General features: G+C 36.8%; 1 protein-coding gene across 5 annotated transcripts in view; it reads left to right on the plus strand.

Annotated features, from left to right (window-relative positions):
* The window catches only part of LOC135226353 (uncharacterized), a 29,535-nt gene extending 11,778 nt beyond the window's left edge, over positions 1-17,757 (plus strand). Inside the window, exons 2-8 of one of the 5 annotated variants that reach the window (XM_064265796.1) lie at positions 2,383-2,809; positions 3,603-3,862; positions 4,975-6,610; positions 8,148-8,456; positions 9,059-9,400; positions 10,566-10,985; positions 15,174-17,757. In XM_064265796.1, the coding sequence (XP_064121866.1) occupies positions 5,156-6,610; positions 8,148-8,456; positions 9,059-9,400; positions 10,566-10,985; positions 15,174-17,234 (4,587 nt within the window). In that variant the 5' untranslated portion in view covers positions 2,383-2,809; positions 3,603-3,862; positions 4,975-5,155 and the 3' untranslated portion in view covers positions 17,235-17,757. Of the gene's footprint in view, positions 1-2,382; positions 2,810-3,602; positions 3,863-3,904; positions 6,611-8,147; positions 8,457-9,058; positions 9,401-10,565; positions 10,986-15,173 lie in introns of those variants that run through there. The other 4 variants (XM_064265797.1, XM_064265800.1, XM_064265798.1 and 1 more) reach the window with 4 other exon arrangements.
* The last annotated feature ends 838 nt before the right edge of the window (positions 17,758-18,595 follow it).

The following is an 18,595-nucleotide window of genomic DNA, read 5'->3' on the forward strand; positions in this document are numbered from 1 at the left end:
GCATTATGCCTCTAAGTCCAATAAGCAAACTCATAAAACCTAAGTCCAAAAACTCAACACAAAAGTCTGACATGTCAATGTTCCCTGTATACTTGTGATCTCTCACTGACATCCAGAGACACAAAGAGAGAGAGAGAGAGAGAGAACATTTTTAGAAATATGCACAGGGAATAATAACTGGGATTTTCCCACATTAGTCACAAATAAAATATACAAGAATAAAACCTGAGAAATATAAGGATTAAAATTGCTGCAAAATACACAGATCCGATTTATGCATATATGGCAAATAATACTAAAAGATCACTGTATAATACATATATATATTGTGACAAAAATGAGAAAGTTCAAATGGTTTATGTAAATAGTGTTTGTTTCGTGGCTCACCTTACTGGAAATCGCCAGGAGTCCGAGACCTGGACTTGGTTTTTCCCAGAATAATCATAATTGTTTCAGAAATCAAAATCTATTTCACTCGTTCCGCCCATCAAACCAACTTCCGTGCTTACTTCACGCACAGAGCACGCCCATTTAACAACTCTACCAATTACTCACGCACAGCACGCCCATAACCAACTTCGTACGTGACATACTTCCGTACAACTTCAGCACAGAGCACATTTAACCAACCGTCGCATAACCAACTTCCGTTGCGAGAAGCTTCTGTGACATTTTTCAGGATCAGCTCAGGAGAAGCTAAATCAACAAAGATGTTATCAACGTGTGCATTTCTGTGTCTCCATGCGAGCCTACTCTAAGAGCTGAATATATATATATATATATATATATATATATATATATATATATATATATATATATATATAGTTCATACCAAGATTCTAGGATCTGAAAATGAGAGTATATATATATGTTTATTTTTGCAGTATATGTTTACTTAGCATTTCAAATCTGAAAATTCATTTGTTTTTCTTTTCTGTGAATTTGTTTATGTAGTACTAGTGAAAATAAGATAATGCCATTTTTTTTGTCAGTATGAGAATATATTTTTGGACATTACGTTTTCATCTATTTCTACTAATATTTATAAGTAAAACAATGTGCAAACTAATGGTTTTGGTCGATTATGCCAAAGAAAAACGTAGGGACATTCTTTTGAAAATCCCTAGAAACATAGGGACATTTCACATTCTGCGTAGGGATATACTAGCAACAGATGCCCGATTGACTTGGCAACACTGCTGTTGTGGCCCACGCCCAGGGCTCCCGGCCGATCACGTGACCTTCGACGTCATGGCTTCTGGAGTCTATTTTTCCCCTTCTTGTCATGCCGTACACAACCCTGTTGCTCCCAAGGGCTTCTAACTCCTCTCTTGGACCTTTTATAGATATAATAGCCATTTGGATGCAAATTATCTCTCCGTGTAAATTAATAAATACTCGCACACATATATATAGATGGATATAGATCACCGTGGTTTATTGTTGTTAACACCGGAAACGAAGGATGGTGGTGGCGGTGGACATCCTGTCTTGAAAGCTGAATAAGTCTTGACATATTTTAAACACTACATTTGCTTTGATTTTGATTTTGATTTATATAGACTTTTTGGCATTATGCCAAGCACTGGGGCAACTAAGGCCATTTAGCACTGAAACGGAAATTGACAGCAAAAGGTTTGAAAGGTGTAACAGGAGGAAAACCTCGCAGTTGCACTGTGGAACAATTGTTAGGAGAGGGTTGACAGTGAGATGGTAGAAAGAAAAAATGAACGGAGGCACAATAAAATGAATGAAAGTAATTGCAGCTAGGGGTCGAAGGCACGCTGCAAAGAACCTTAATTAAGGCCCACATTGACATTTGCTTTGAGTGGCTGCCAGTGCAACTCCAACATTTCCCAGGGTTTTTTCTTATGAAGGCGAAATTATGATTTATGTCTTTTTGACAAATATTGAAGAGCAAGAAGCGTCATCCTCTTGAAGGCCAAGTCAGTGACAAGTAACGGTGCGGATTGTCATAGATGGCGTAGCAGTTTAGTAGTAGTAGGTGTGGTATCACCTGTAACGGCTTGTTCTATAATACCCATAAAAACAACTGTGTTACGTCGACAGGCATTTTGCCATCGGTACCGGTTAATGACACTGATTTTGAGAAGTTTTGTTGTGAAAAGTAAAACTGTTCTCATAATCACACACAATATGTGATGGCAACTGTGCCCAAGGTTATTTATTTACTTGATTTTTTGTATAAAGTTTTTTTTTCGTTGCAACTTTTTTTTTTAATTAAATGCATCGTTGCCTGTATTGTTTAAATGACCATATCCGCATTCCACAAGATTTCAAAACATCTCTTTCCTTGTGAACGAAATGAAGCAGAGTGAAAAGAAAGTCAACTGATGTATCTCATGAATTCATTTCTCGTAGGTGTTACTCTAATGTTCATCTTCACCAACGTGAAGGTTATTCAGCGATGAATCATTTATGTAACATAACCCAGAAAATAAGTCACTATGAAAAATTTGGAAATCAGTTATTAAGTGAAGGTTTAAGGAAATATGAGGACTGTAGGTAAATCACAAGAGGCGTCGTTTCAGGGAAGTGTAATTCACAGATGACTAAAGACTTTGAAAATTATAGCACTCGTGTGTTGAGTGGCGTCCTGATGACTGCGGAAATTTGACAAGAGGGAGATAAAACCGGTTCAGCAGGGGAGCATTTGGGTACTGAAGGAATCTGTCTAGATTTTCTAGATTAAAGAAGATTGAAAAAGAATAGCAAGATGTTCAGCACAGTTCTAGTACTGGCGTGTGATGAAACTGTCATCACACTGAACAGCCAGTTGGACTTCCAAGTAAGTAACATGAAACTGCTTCTAAGAGCATTGAGTTTTGTGTTGGAGCTTTTCCTTTTCCGGTTTTATTTGTCCCAGAACCATGAAAGTAATGCTAATTTTGGGTGACACGGATTAAATCACTTGATAATAAAGCATTATTGTATCCAAACAGAGCTTTTAAAGTATATAGAAATTTCCAGGTGAGCAAATTTAATGAGGAAGTGGAGGCAAAGATTCACCCTCCAATAACAGCTTCCATTTATATGCAATAGAAAATTAATTCTTGGAGATTATGACGACGTCAAATGAGGTTCCAACTGCGCAGATTCTGAAGAAGTAAAGTGTCCTCCTCCACAGAAATATTTGAAAAAGAATTAGTTAAAAATATTTTGAGCATGGCAGCATTAAGTTGAGATGTGAGGGTATTGGGTTGTGGTTGAACTCTGCAACCTGCTTTGCTAGGTCACATTCTTTGCGGGTGTTTTCTACAAAGAAATACTGCAAGACATCATGAGATAGCGTGAGAATTTTTCTTTAATTAAGTAGCTGAATGGCATTGTGTATGAATGAGTTTTGCTTTACAAATGCATTGCTCAGTATAGACAATGACTTTGCAAAATTCCAGTGTTGATACTCCCAGTTGCCCTGTGCTTAATAGTACATTGTACCAAACACTTAGTTGAATTACTGCGCTACAATGCAATCACCTTTAGCAAGGGTGGAAGATCATAGTACTGACTTATTTTATATTTGATGCACAATGCAACACTGGTAAACATATGAGTGCAGGTATTATTTGTTTCTTACTCAGGAAACCTCAACGTAACCTGCGGTGGCCGCGAGTTCGATTCTCGGGCATTCCACTGTGGGGTTAGAGATGTGTATTTCTGGTGATAGAAGTTCGCTCTCGACGTGGTTCGGAAGTCACGTAAAGCCGTTGGTCCCGTTGCTGAATAACCACTGGTTCCATGCAACGTAAAAACACCATAGAAACAAACATAACGTCGAACGGATATGCAGTTTAAATCTTATTATGCCGGACAGACATGAACATGAAAGGAAATGAAACAGGTAATTACAGGTATAAGTACAGCAACTTTGTAATGGATTGCTTTACTGGATTTACAATGTGAACACGTAAAAATCAAGTGCAAATTCTTCTCTGCTGCAGAAATAGTAATAGCGATAGTTTCATAGAGCCGAAAGTTTTCTCCACTTGTACTTGTTGTCATGTTGAACAAGTCTTCACTCTCGTCAACATTTTCTGCTCGCTTCACTTACCATTCGTCCAAGCGTTTCTCTCTTAGGCAGAGAACCAGCAATGCTTAGAGCCAATTCTTCCATGACAGTCTTCATTTTACTGCCTGTCACCTCTTCTTTCTGTTCGGCTCCAGTTTACATAATATCCAAAGCTTTTGAAACACCATCTGAGCACTATCCGGAGGTTGTGACTGATTTGAAGCTCTGCCTTTTTCGGTGTCATTCATTGTTCTAATTTTTACACTACACACTTTTCGTTTCTTACACCTCTAGTAATGTGGTTTACTTAAAGTTTTTTTTATATATATATAACAACGCATGTGTAACCATTAAGAAGCTTTTTGCCACTATGCATTGTTTTAATGAATTCCATGAATAAAATGTTGTTTCGCATATTTCAGTATTTTTAGTTTGAGAAACTTGTCTTAGTAACTAAATGGTAGATTGGTAGTTTGTGGAAAACTTACTTCATGAAAGGAAGAGTCAACTGGAAAATGTACTAGAGCATAATATTGTTAGGGTAGTTTATAGTCAGTGAAAAAATATTATAACCCTGAATTCTTCAGTAGTAAAATGTGCTTTCACTCACATTAGTATTTAGTTGGGTGGAAATTTTAATGTCACTGACTGAGGAAGCAGTGTAACAGGAAGCAGTGTAACAGGCTACAATACATAAATGAGATGAGAACAGTGATGGCCTGAACTGAAACCGTAAAAAGCAGAAAAAAACTTTGACTTGTAACATTTACATAAACAATTTTACATGCATATAATCATTGATTTTATATGGCATAAACATAAAATAACTCTTCTAAAAGATTTGCAATAGGCTTTTGAGACTAGAGCTTTCAAATGTATAGTTTGTAGTCATTCATAAGTAATATAACCTGTATCATATGTTAATCTAACTATTTTCACCGTAGTTCACAGGGACCTTCCTAATGCTATCTACAAAGAAGATACTGCAGCTGTGAAGGAATTCCTGGATGCTGGAACAATTGCACATGAAGTCGACAAGTTTACTGATGAGTCAGAGAAAAATGAAGAGCAGGATATATTATCTCATTCTTCGTTGTGCAAGATTTGAGAGTTCTTGAATATGCCATGGAGCCACTCACAAAATGTTTTAAGAAAAAATTATTTAGTAATGTTGAATTTAACGACGCTGATTATGTTCAGTTACTCATAGAGGTTGCAGACGCAGTAGTAAAAAAAAAACCCAAACCCTTCCATCTTACAAGAAGATGGGTATATATTCCTGTTGAGAAAAGAATTATTCAAGCCAATGATGACGTATATGAAGATGAATTATTTCATGATAAAACTTGCAATGGGGGAGTTTATGATATGATGGAGCCGTTAGAGTCGGAATTTGGTGTGAAATGCAGAACTACATGTGGCTGCAATGTACGTCTTGTAGAAATTCGGTATGTTTATACAAGTGTCATGAGGCTACTCATCGAAAATGCTGCTTATATGCGTTCCATACATGACAAACGCAACACAGCATTACATATTGCTGCTAAGTTAGGTGACGAATTCCTAGTTTGGAAACTCCTCTTCATAGGGGCTTCAGTAGATGCTCAGAATAAGGACAAAGAAACTCCTTTGCATCTGGCAGTAGATTGTAAGAATGTTAGTAAAATGCATAAGCTTATTCTAGCTGGAGCTAATATAAGTCACATAGACATCAGGGGCAATACGGCTGCACATGTAGCAGCTTCCAGTGGGCGATGTGAATGTCTGCAGGTTCTTTTAGAGTTGGGACTTGATGTGAACTGCAGAAATGAAATTAGCTGTACATTACTTCATCTAGCAGCTCAGGAAGGTCACAGCAAATTAGTGCATCTCTTGATCAGTAAAGGGGCAAATGTAAATGCCGAAGATGACATGGGAAACACGGTTTTGCATGCTGCTATCAGGTCTCAAAATGTTAGAGTAGTTAAACTCATTGAGGATGGGGGTGCAGTGAATGTTCAGAACAGAGAACAAATCACATCTTTGCATTTTGCAAAGAAAGAGAAAGATATTCAGTCTGAAGCTAAGCGTATGACTGCTCATGAAGCAGCTTTCAGTGGGGAATGTGCTTTCCTGGAGAATCTTTTCGAGTTAGGGCAGCTAGACATAAACAGCAAAGACGAAAAGGGACACACATTGCTTCATAGAGCAGCCTCGGGTGGTTGTATAGAAGTAGTGGAACTCTTAATCAATAAAGATGTGGATTTGAATGTTACTAATGAGAATGGGGAAACTCCTCTTCAGTACGCTGCTTACTGTGGACAGGCAAATATTGTAATTGAGCTTTTGAATCGTCAACACGAGGAACATCTACCTGAACATACCTTTGATGCGTTGGAGGCTGCAGCCTTCGGAAACAGATTAGACACAATTAAAGCTATCTTCGAAAAATTTCCCCATACAATCGAGCATTTGTCAGAATACAGGATCCTCATGGTAGCAGACCATGCAAGTATTGTTGGTAGCAGTGTGTGCGCATGGTGGCTAATCAAGAAAATTTCTAAAAAAGCAGGGATATGTGACTCATCCTTAAGTCGTCTGGTAAGTATTAAAGAAACAATAATAATGTACAATGTAGTTTATTACATGCACTTTCGTACCAGACATTATGTAAATATTCTGCTACTCTAGCTTTTTTTCGTATCTATTATAAGATTAAGTTGCACAGTTAAATTCCCGTATCGGCTACAATACTTGTGATTTTGCCTCTTTCACTGACTGCTACCAATACTAATGCCATCATCTGCACTCCCCAACATTACTTTAAGTCTAACTGTGGCAGTATCTTTTCTTTATTTAATTTCCAGTTTCAAATTTCAGTATTGGTATTGGAAAACATAGACCAAATGCCATTAAATCAAGAACCTTGTGCTCATTTTATGTGGTTTCAAGACAACAAATATAAGGATTTCAGAAAGACACGAGCCAATTTTTTTCTTCTTGTTTAGTAATCAAAGATGACAAAGACAACAAATTGATGTGATGATAAACCAACGTATGGAGCTAGATTTAAAAACAATATGGTATAAATGTGGTAAAGCGTTTCTAGTTGAAATATTCAGTTAATAAGGTTAAAACCTAACTGTAAGAATAAAGATAGAAATCCTTAGGTAATAGGAAGTTAGAGTTAACTAAAAGGCATTTGGCTACAAATATTATGATTTAGTGGTACCACTCAACAATTGGTCGGAATATTTTTAGCAAATATTTTAATTTCTTTCTCTTATTAACTTATTTGTTAAAGTTTTTAGTAAATGAAATTGTGATGTATTACTTTTATGTTAATCATTTCACTGGGAGATAAAAAAATAATATTAGTGGTCGATATCAGTTTGTAGGCCGTAGGTTAGTTTATTAGAAAACTGCAATCATCCAGATCGTAAAAGTTTTGGGAAAGGATTTACTGTCAAATAAGTGTGAGTCTTTGAACCTGTACTAGACACGCACACACACACACACGTTCCTCAGAATATGGGTCTTTTCATAAGAGAAAGGTAGTCTTTTGAGGTCAAAGCACAAAGACTCGAGTTTCTCCTACAACTGACGAAGTAATTGTTGGTCACCATAAAAAAAAATCAAAATTATTTATTTAGCTGAGCGCAGTTGACTGCTAGTTAGTAGTTACGCTGATATAACATTTGTCTTTAGAGGACATGAGGTTTTATGACAGTGATATGGGTGTGGTCTACGAAGCATATTTCAAAAGGTTAGCAATGTCATGTTTTGTAATGGAATTTAAAGTGGTTCTTTCAGTCAAACTAATGGTTTCTTTAAGGTTTAATGCATAAATATCAATTCTGACGTAATCTTTGATTTGGTTGGTTTTGACGTAGCTTTTACTTTTTTTTGAGTGTGAAAAATTCACAAGCATGTTATTGATGCAAAGACATCTTGATAATTAAAACGTATAACTGATTTACTGAAAATGTGATTGGAATTTTAATGTGAAAGAATTCTCGATATATTAAGGTATTTTCTTCAAGTTATTGCGCTTTTTTAATAAGAATAAGAATATCTGAAACTTTCAATAGATTACCTCTGCGAGTTTTGTGCATTACCCCTCTTTTTTCTCTCTCAGAAATACTGCCAGAGCGTCTATGAAAAGCAGTCAAGAATCATTAAGGAAGCTGGAGAAGGTCATTGGTTAGGATCTTCAGCGCCGCAGAATATTGAAGAAGGACAGATAGAACTGCATTACATGGATGAACAGGGGAACACTGCCCTTCATGCAGCTGTAGGAAGTGGTAATAAAGATACCGTGGCCTCTCTTATCGAGGATGGAGCCCTCTTGGAAGCGCGAAACTATAGGAATCTGACGCCGAGAAATATTGCCGACACAAGGGGCATCAGTTTACAAAAGTATCTGCCTGACAAGCCAGACACAAGGGTGAGTCTCGAGATTTTGTAGGCGTAGTCAGTACAAACATCTAAATATTTATTCATATAAAAAAGTTCAAAGATTAAAGATTGTTCAAATGAGAACTAGGAGAGCAAGGTAATGGCTGTTGCGGCCTCAGTAGGTAGACCTATGCAGCTCTACCATTGACTTATAATTCTTTTCTTTAGTGTGGTGTATTCCAAAACACTCATTTTATATTCAGTATTCCCTTCAGCATGTAGCCGTTGAAACTCAATGTTGGTGAAGATTACCCAATCCTATGGGGATTTATTCACTTCTAATTTGGCTGCCTTTGTAATCAAGCTTGGAAAAGCTGTAGACTATGTAATAGACTACGATGAGAGTTTTTGTAGTCTAGTTTTGTAATCAGGTAATTAAATATAAGCATTTGGATAGAGCAATATCTAATAATTTCGTATTGAAGAGTGCGTTTTTAGTTGATAATATTCTATTTTCACTAAACTGAATATTTAATCTCTTGAAACTAGGAAAGCTGGATATCACCTGTGAGAAAACTTTTCGCAAAAGTTTCTTTTCTCTGAAAAATATTTCCATTGTTAAACTGAAAGACTTATTTCTTACTATTTCAGCTAGACAGCAGAAGCAGGTCACAACTGTATTCGATTCTGCTGAATATCATTGCCCAAACTATTGGTATTGATGCTGCCGACAGTAGAATGGTGCAGAAATGGAAACTACAGGTCACAAAGAGTGTGGGTAGATTGCTGTCCTGGGGGGTGCCTCATGAGCGTCTAGGGAGCTGCCAGAGACTCATCTTGCCACTGGCGATTACAACCAATAACAGAACTTTGCTGCCAATGCTCCTGGCTGCTGGGTTTCCACTTACCACTGCAGACTCAGGACTTGGCCTTGTCCAGTTAGTATGGTTAACCCCTGATATTGGCATTTGGGTTCGAATGATAGTAACAAGGGTAAGTGCTCCTCAACATTTAGTTTGTAAGTTAGGGTTTTCAAAGCTTTTGGTTGCGGTCTCATAGTGATGCACAAATAACGCTAATGGCGATTATCTGCTTTTGTGCAATTTACCTATTGTTTCAGTGAAGTATTCTTATGCATCTCGTGAGAAAAACCAAAAGATTAATCTTTGCCAGTGTTTCTGCAGATTTTGTTATCTAGTTTAGTAATTTATATATATATATATATATTTATATATAGATATATATATATATATATATATATATTATATATGCAAATTTAAAGGGGGCTTACCTTCATTACCGCCATGAATAATGAATTCTTGCAAATATCAATACCCAGCTTTTTCTTCTTGTGTATGCTCCAGTTCTTTTATGTAGATCCATGTCATGTGCGCCATGACATGGAAATTGATGAATTCCCCATTAAACTTTCACCAGATGCCAAAAACACCCACAAAGGGAAGCAAGAGTAACTATATTGTTTAAAGTTTGGTGTTGAGCTGCCATTTTGAATGAAATTTGGTTTTCCTTCTGAAGATGTTATTTGTACTTCAAAAAGGTTAAATTCCACAATCAAGCATATGTGCCTAATGCAAGCTTAGTGTCATCATGCGTTAGAGACAGTTAAGAAACAAGCTTATAGTTGGCAAGTCTTGCAGAGACAAATTTCATTGCTGCTTCAAGTTCTATAGGGTAACTGATTTCCACTTCATATAAAATGTAGTTCTAATATTTAATTACAGGTATGCTTTATTTCCTATGATCTTATTTACAGCATAAATCTGTGACTTATTGACTGACATACATACAACTAGAGTGGGTACAAACATTTTAGTCAGTTTAAATTTGAAGTAAATAGGAAATGAATGTATTTTAGTGCTAAACAGTGAGTCAGTCCACACTAAATGTATGTACAGTCTCTTTTCCTGCAACTTGAGTCTCTTAATGAAAGCAGATTTTTAAAACTCTCACAGAGAACAGTACTTCAGTTAGTGATTTAGATGAAAATTAATTTTATGGAAATTTCCACATCCTTCAGCATCCAACACTGTCTGGGAATCTACCAGTCTCTAAACCTCATAGAAAAACTTGTCTTAATCCAAACCTTAATAATGTTGCCTTTGAGTTATATTTTCAGTAATAGGATTTACGATTTCAGGCTGTCATCAATACTCTCAGGTATGAACATAAGCTGTTGGAGAACGTAGTAACGTCATATTCTTTTTTCGTTAACTTGACACAAAATGTGAATAAGCTGATACTTGAATTATCTGAAGAGAAGCCTCGGGAAGCTCAGTTTAGTTCAAAAGCTATTTCACTGACGCAGCTGTACGTAACAGCATGCAGATATGGTGCTACCTTAACAGCATGGTACATCTGGAAGGCAGGCGGAAGCAACTATGATAGAGAGCTGCCTTATGACTGTACATCTTTAGAGGCAGCTCTGGATGGAGGGCATTTTTCAACTGCATTACGCCTAGTCCTAGATATGGATGCTAATCCTTTCCTCAAGAAGAATAAAGGGCAAGAACTTCCCATCGATTTGTTTCCTGAAAAGTTACGAGTATATCTCCTGGAGGTTTGTATTGGCTTTTGGAATTTCTCAAACTAAAATTAAAGTTCCCAGCTCTGCAATTCTCTGGTCCCTATTACTTCCCATTAACCCTTAAACGCCGAAGCGGTAAAAAAAAAATGTCTCCCATGTGCCGGAGGTGTTTCAGAGTGAGCGCGGAAGCGGAAAAAATATTTTTTTCAAAAAATCACAGCGCGCTTAGTTTTCAAGATTAAGAGTTCATTTTTGGCTCCTTTTTTGTCATTGGCTGAAGTTTAGTATGCAACCATCAGAAATGAAAAAAATTATCATTATCATATATAAATAATGCGATATATGATAGCGCAAAAACGAAATTTCATATATAATTGTATTCAAATCGCGCTGTGCGCAAAACGGTTAAAGGTAACAAGTTACCTTTTTTTTCGTTGTAATGTACACTAAATTGCGATCATTTTGGTATATAACACATTGTAAAACGATAAAAGCAACACAGAGAAAATATTATCACAAAATAATGCATGAATTCGTAACGCTCTGACGTAAACAAATATTTTTTTCAAAAATTCACCATAAATCTAAATATTGTCCTAGAGACTTCCAATTTCTTTCAAAATTAAGACAAATGATTGAATATTACTATACTGTAAGAGTATTAGCTTACAAATGCAGTTTTCGACCATAACTGACGAGTTAAAGTTGACCGAATGTCAAATTTTTTTATATATATTTTTTTTATATGCAACTATTTCGGAAATAGGAAAAGCTACATTCTTCAAATATTTTTCGTTTTATTCTACATGAAATTGCGCACATTTTCATATATAAAACTCTATGAAATGCGTAATATGAAACGGAGCAAATATTCCGAGAATGGTACGTACGCATTTCGGAGATTTGTGGCGGAGAATCCGCGCGCGGAGGGAAGGAATTTTTTTTTTTTTAAATTCACCATAAATCTAAATATTGTGCTAGAGACTTCGAATTTGTTTCAAGATGAAGATAAATGACTGAATATTACTAGACTGTAAGAGTTTTAGCTTACAATTGCGTTTTCGACCATTTCGGTAGAGTCAAAGTTGACCGAACGTGGTTTTTTTTCTATTTATCGTGATTTATATGCAAATATTTCAAAAATGAGAAAAGCTATAACCTTCAATTATTATTTTTTTGTATTCTACATGAAATTGCGCACATTTTCATATATAAAACTTTATGTAACGGCTAATTTAAAATGGTGCAAACATTACCACAATGGCATGTATGATTTTTTCGGAAGAGTTACCGCGCGGACGTAAAGAAAATGTTATTTTTTTCATAAATTCACCATAAATCGAAATATTGTGCTACAGACTTCCAATTTGTTGCAAAATGAAGGTAAATGCTTGAATATTACTAGAATATAAGCGTTTTAGCTTACAATTGTGTTTTTCGACCATTTCGGTAGAGTCAAAGTTGACCGAAGGTTGAAAATTTGCCACTTATCATTTTTTATATGGAAATATTTCAAAATTGATAAAAGCTACAACCATGGGTTGTTTTTAGTTGTGTTGTGCATGAAATTGCCCACATTTTCATATATAAAACTTTATGTAACGGTTAATTTAAAATGGTGCAAACATTACCACAATCGCATGTATGATTTTTTTCGGAAGAGTTACCGCGCGGACATATGGAAAAAGTTTTTTCATAAATTCACCATAAATCGAAATATTGTGCTAGACACTTCCAATTAGTTGAAAAATTAAGGTAAATGATTGAATATTACTAAAATATAAGAGTTTTAGCTTACAATTGCGTTTTTCGACCATTTCGGTAGAGTCAAAGTTGACCAAAGGTTGAAATTTTGGCACTTATCGTTATTTATATAAAAATATCTCAAAACTGATAAAAGCTACAATCATGAGTATTTTTGTGTTGTATTTTACATAAAAATGCGCACATTTTCATATATAATAATCCATGTAACGGCTAATTTAAAATGGTACAAAAATTATGTCAAAGTGACGAAATAATTTCAGAGATGTGTCACAGATACTTTTTAGTGCGGCAAGAAAGAAATTCGCGCTTGCGCGCCTGCGTAATGATTGTAAACAAAACAACACCTTGATCCGTGAACTCCCAGCATCCCCCAAGGGGCGTGATTCAAGAGTTTTTGGCTGGTAGGCCTAAAAGTATTTTTCCGCGAATTTTTAAAAAAACTTTTGTATGTCGACGTAAAATACGTCCAGTCGGCACCCGAGAGACAAAAAATGTCGACGTAAAATACGTCCAGTCGGCGTTTAAGGGTTAATATTTAGTGTTTGATATAATTATTGGTCTAAGTAATAATCTTTTTTCATGAATACAAATTGCTCATTCATATTTCATCCTAAGTGTCATTGTTGGGTACTGCCAATGGGCAAAATAATAACGTTCATATTTTTCGCCTGCGTTTCAAAGCTATTTTACAAAGGTCAAAGGTTTTCCAACTGATTTAGGACCCTTTTTGCATGCTGAATTCAAAAAGACAGTTCATTTTCTTGGGTCAGGTCTGGTTTCTAAGATATAGTCTATTTCTATTCCAGCATATTTTTCCAAAATATCGCAATCATCCAAGCATTTATGGGCTTTGTTTTTGCAAACTCGGGTCGTGGGTAACCTTTAATAATTATTTTTATTTCTCTTTTCAAGTCTAGATATGTATAAAAATGGATTGGAAGTGTAAAAATCATCCTAATAGGTTCTGTTACATCTGTGGACATGTGCTTCTTCCAGACCGTCAAGCAAAAATCAGGGATTTTGTGAAGAAGGCTTATCAAGCTTACTTTGGAGTCAAACTAGGGGGCCAGGATAAGCCATTCGCTCCCCATATCTGCTGCAAAACAAGTGTAGAGAACTAACGGGATTGGAGAAACCAGAACAGGAAGAGTATGCAATTTGGTGTCCCAATGGTGTGGAGGGAACGGAAAGATCGCGTTACTGACTGCTACTTTTGCATGACAAATCTAAAAGGCATCAATTCCAAGAACAAGCACCATGTTCAATACCCTGATGTTCCTTCTGCTATAAAGCCAGTCCCCCTGAATAATGAAAATAATTTTTCATCGATCCCTGCTGGGCACTCAGTTGAAACGAAAGAATCCCACAAGAGCATGGAACGTCTGTTGTCTGCTCTGAACCACTTGGAACATAAATGGTTGATCTGTGGAGATCTTAAAGTTGTTGGACTCATCCTGGGACTTCAAGGTGGTTACACAAAGTATCCATGCTTTCTGTGCTTATGGAATAGCCGTGCTGGTGACCAGCATTATGTCAGACAAGAGTGGCCATCTAGGCAAGGATTAAAACCTGGGTCACACAACTTTCTGTCCAACCCTCTGGTTGAACAGAGCAAGATATTGCTTCCACCTCTCCACATCAAACTCGTTCTCATGAAGAACTTTGTAAAGGCATTGGGCAGGAAAGGTAGAGGATTTGCTTTCCTCCATCAGAAGTTTCAACAAAAAAGCATGGAGAAACTTTAGGCAGGTATATTTAATGGTCCTCAAATAAGGGAACTCATCAAGGATGCCAATTTTGATGATGCACTGAATCCTTTTGAACTCTGCCTGGTTGTCCCATAAGTCAGTCATTGCAAACTTCCTTGGCAACCACAGAAGTTCCCAGTATCAGAAGGTGATTGATGAGCTAATCGAGAATTTCTGCCAACTTCTTGCGTGCATGTCAGTGAAAATGCACTTCCTCCAGTCTCATCTGGACTATTTTCCAGAGAATTGTGGAGACTTCAGTGAAGAACAGGGTGAGCGCTCTATCCATGAGTAGCTTCCTTAGTTCATTATACTCTTCTAGCTATCTATTCAAAATATTTTGTAAGACTTCTGTGAATAAATCGGTCTAATATTTTCAATATTGTGTTTCATTCACCGACAAATAGATCGGAATTTAGGATATTTTTAATGTGTTAATATTTCATGAACTTGATCTGATTGAGTAAAATGAGCATGAATTTTGAATTCAGTGCAAAAAAACTGGGCAAAAAGCAGGTATTATATCTTAGACCTTGAAAACCAGTGTTATAGATGTAGTGGAATCTAATGCTATACCATATAAGACAATTACCAATATTCATTATTCGAAAATATCCAACTTTCCTTAGTAAGTACAGCTAATGCTAAAAGAACATTCTAAGGCAATTGCAATAATTTTTCATATTTTTGCGCATTTCTTCCACAGGTGATGTTGGGGAAGGATTATCGAGCCCTTGACAAGATGGCGGAAAAATTCAAAGATGAAGATGATAAACGAGAGCTTCAGCAAATCATCCTTTTACTTGTGGTGCTTTTCCTTCAGTATACCATTGGTGGTGTCTCGATCAGTTCTAACAGATGGAAATCCTTCCTTGACTTAGTGCTGAAGGCATACAAAAGGATAGAGAGACAGGAGACTTTGTATTCATCCTGTAAGTGGATGCTTTCTCTCAGCAGTGTTCTTGTAGATGAGGGAGTTAACGGAATCAAATTTGAGAAGCCTGAAAATGTTGAGTCAAAGATTTCGCTTATCAAGAAAGACATTGGACTTGATGAAATTCCACAGAAACTTGATTTAGACAGCACAGATGATTATTTCTGCATTCTTTTTTCAACACTGGAAATTAATTTTCGTGAAACTGAGATTCCAACACCTAAGAACTTCAATTCTGATAAAGATCTTAAAGATCCAAATCTTTTGCATCTAAAGGCTTTGAAAGTGTGCTGTGAAAAGCCTTTGCCATTATTTTTACATCTTTTGACGTCACTTACAAGTCCTAATCTCGAGAACATACTGAATGAAGTTTGCGAATCTCGGCCCCTCCACCATGCGGCTAAAAGTGGGAATTCTTCCGCTGTTGCATATTTGCTAGAGTGCGGGGCATCTCCTCTTAGCAAGGATCGCTCAGGCTTTTTGCCAATTCAGTATGCTGCTATGTTTAGTCACGGGGAAACAGGAGATATCCTCATCAGCAAACTGGCAACAGATAGTGAAAAGAACAACCAAAAGAAATTACAAGAAACTTACTCACAATATTATGATAAGTACCTAGACTCTTATGGCCTCAGTCGTGGTGACACTGGAAATTCAAGGTATGTGAATGTTCAGACATATGAGCAATTGCTTACTAGATGTTTTGATCATATCAAGAAACAATTGGTAGAGAAAGGCGTGGAAAATTTCGCAACAGAAAATCTTGTCAGTTATACAGATGGCGAGGCTCGTGAAATCAAAGACGCTGTAGCTCAGTTCCTCTACTTATTGAAAGAACAAATATCTTTAAAGAATGAGATGTTTGAAGGAGATATAGGATTTGTCGGGAGTTCTGAAGATAACGTTCGCTTATATTGTCCAGATGAGTACGACTGTAATCTGCTTTTGAAGAAAATCAGTGCATATCCAGATGGAGAAATGAAAGCTGAAGTTATTGACCTTGATGAAGCAAAGGCCATACAATATGGCCACAAAAAGTCTTTGAAAGTACAGCCAGTCAGAGAAGATCTCAGAAGTTTGATGAAAGGAACCTGTTTTTTAGATAGTTTTTATAATATTGCCAGGGAATCTTTGACTGAAATGGACTTGAATGGTGGCAAGTTGAAGGTAATAATGCCAGGAATTAAGAGAACACAAGTTGGTATAAATTTATCATTCCTGTGGTTAGGTACCGAATACCCCATGCTCTTCATAGACATAGATTTCGTTCCTACTGTGAGAGCCCCATGGCCAGAGGGTCTTCCAAAACCCAACTGCAGTCTAGACAGGCGTCACCTGAAGGAGGTTTATTTGAACAATGTTGGTGAAGACGAATGGAGACTATCTTTTGGTCCTACAGAAACTAAGATTATGAGAGGTCTGAGTGTTAACAAGAGAGATGTGTTTCTGGTTTGCAAGATGATCTTGGCTGCTTTCAAAACGGAGAACTGGGTTCCCGCTGAAATAAAGAATCAGTTTATGTATTGGGACAGCCGGATGTTTTCTCTCCACTCAAAAGGAGGCTTTGCCCTAAAGAACTGTTTTTTCCAGGAACTTGAGAGTATTACTAACGAAGAGGAATGGACAAAGGATAAGATTCTCAAGAGAGTCAAGTCAGTGTTTGAGAGAATGTGTTTGATAGAAGAGCAGCGTTCTTTGGTGGGAGGTATGGAAGTCGATGGCCAATATCCAAAACCTGTCAAGGCTTATTTCGGAGGCGATACAGAAAAGGCTTCTGAATATTTTATTGCTCCAGAAATAGTGAGGTTTTTGAGAGGTTTGAATAAAAACTAAGATGATCTAGGATTGAACATCTAGTTTATGACAGGTTTCTCTTTTAACATTTTAATTGTGATTTCATTTCATCATTTTCATTTTCCATCATTGGAGGAATCCTTCGAATATGGCTTTCTCTACGTCTTTTGGTGCATAAGTGTCAGTCATCATTAGATATGTTCCCCGAGCTTTCCTCACTGTTCATATCACCTCTGTAAATATACTTACTAGATATTTGAGTGTATCTGAGTTCTTAATCACTGTATTTCATTTCCTGAATCTTTTTTTTTTTTTTTTTTTTTGCTCAGTATTGCTTGGATCTTTAAATTATTTAAAGCACATCAATGCTCTTTCTTGTTCATATATGGCCCAAAAAGCTGCATCAACTACCAAAATCATGACATGTCCCAATATACTATTTATTCCCTTCCATGTTTGGCGTCCACGCTTTTATTTTTGTAGACATGATTAATTGTCAGAAAATCCTGGATTGTCTCTAAATTCAATTTTTTTTTTACTTTTTCGTGCGTTTTAATAAAAGTATTTCAAATTTTTGTTTTTCTACTGCCACATGTCTTTGGAATTTTTCTCAGCCTAGCCTTTCCGTTGTCATTACAATATTCCAATGGCTGTCATCATATCAATTAATCCGGATACGTAGGAGCCAGTGAGAGAGAGAGAGAGAGAGAGAGAGAGAGAGAGAGAGAGAGAGAGAGAGAGCTGCCCCCCCAGGGTTGGACGATGGCAAATCAAAACTTGGATTTCATTCACCCGCCAATGAAAGGTTCATTTTCTGTCGTGATCGCACCTTCATAACACTTCCCAGTCTCTTTTTTACGGTTCCCCCATCTCACTATACTATAATGGGCGTTATGTCTGTCCGTCCGTCTGTCATTCAATCACGGCCAAACGGCTGGTCCGAAGGGCATGAAACTTGGCAGGGTTATAGTGGGGACCCCCACGATGGTTTATAAAGGGGTTTCATCCTACCTCCCCCCCCCTACAAAAGTGGTGGGGGTGAGAAGGGATTCCCTAAAACAGGCTGGTTATGCCCGTAGACTGTTACTTTACGAATTTATCAAACATAATTTCTGTATACATATGACCCATCATTTTTGGAAAAGAATACCATAGGGTAAACTTCAATGACATGATAGTTGAAAAACACTAGTGAGTCAATTATATGAAGCAGCAGGTGAATACGTATTTAGTAAGGATTGGTAAATTGCTAGTGCGAAGAAAGGGTATAAATTCTCAGGTCGTGTGAGTAATGTGTCATGTTTGTTCGTCTGCATGTCGTCGACACTGCCTCCTACAACTGCAGCTGCTGCTGCTACACAAGAACTCTCAGCTGATGCTCAATCGTCAAGGTCGTGTGC

This window comes from Macrobrachium nipponense, chromosome 14 (genome assembly GCF_015104395.2).
Source record: "Macrobrachium nipponense isolate FS-2020 chromosome 14, ASM1510439v2, whole genome shotgun sequence".
In the NCBI taxonomy this organism is placed as follows: domain Eukaryota; kingdom Metazoa; phylum Arthropoda; class Malacostraca; order Decapoda; family Palaemonidae; genus Macrobrachium; species Macrobrachium nipponense.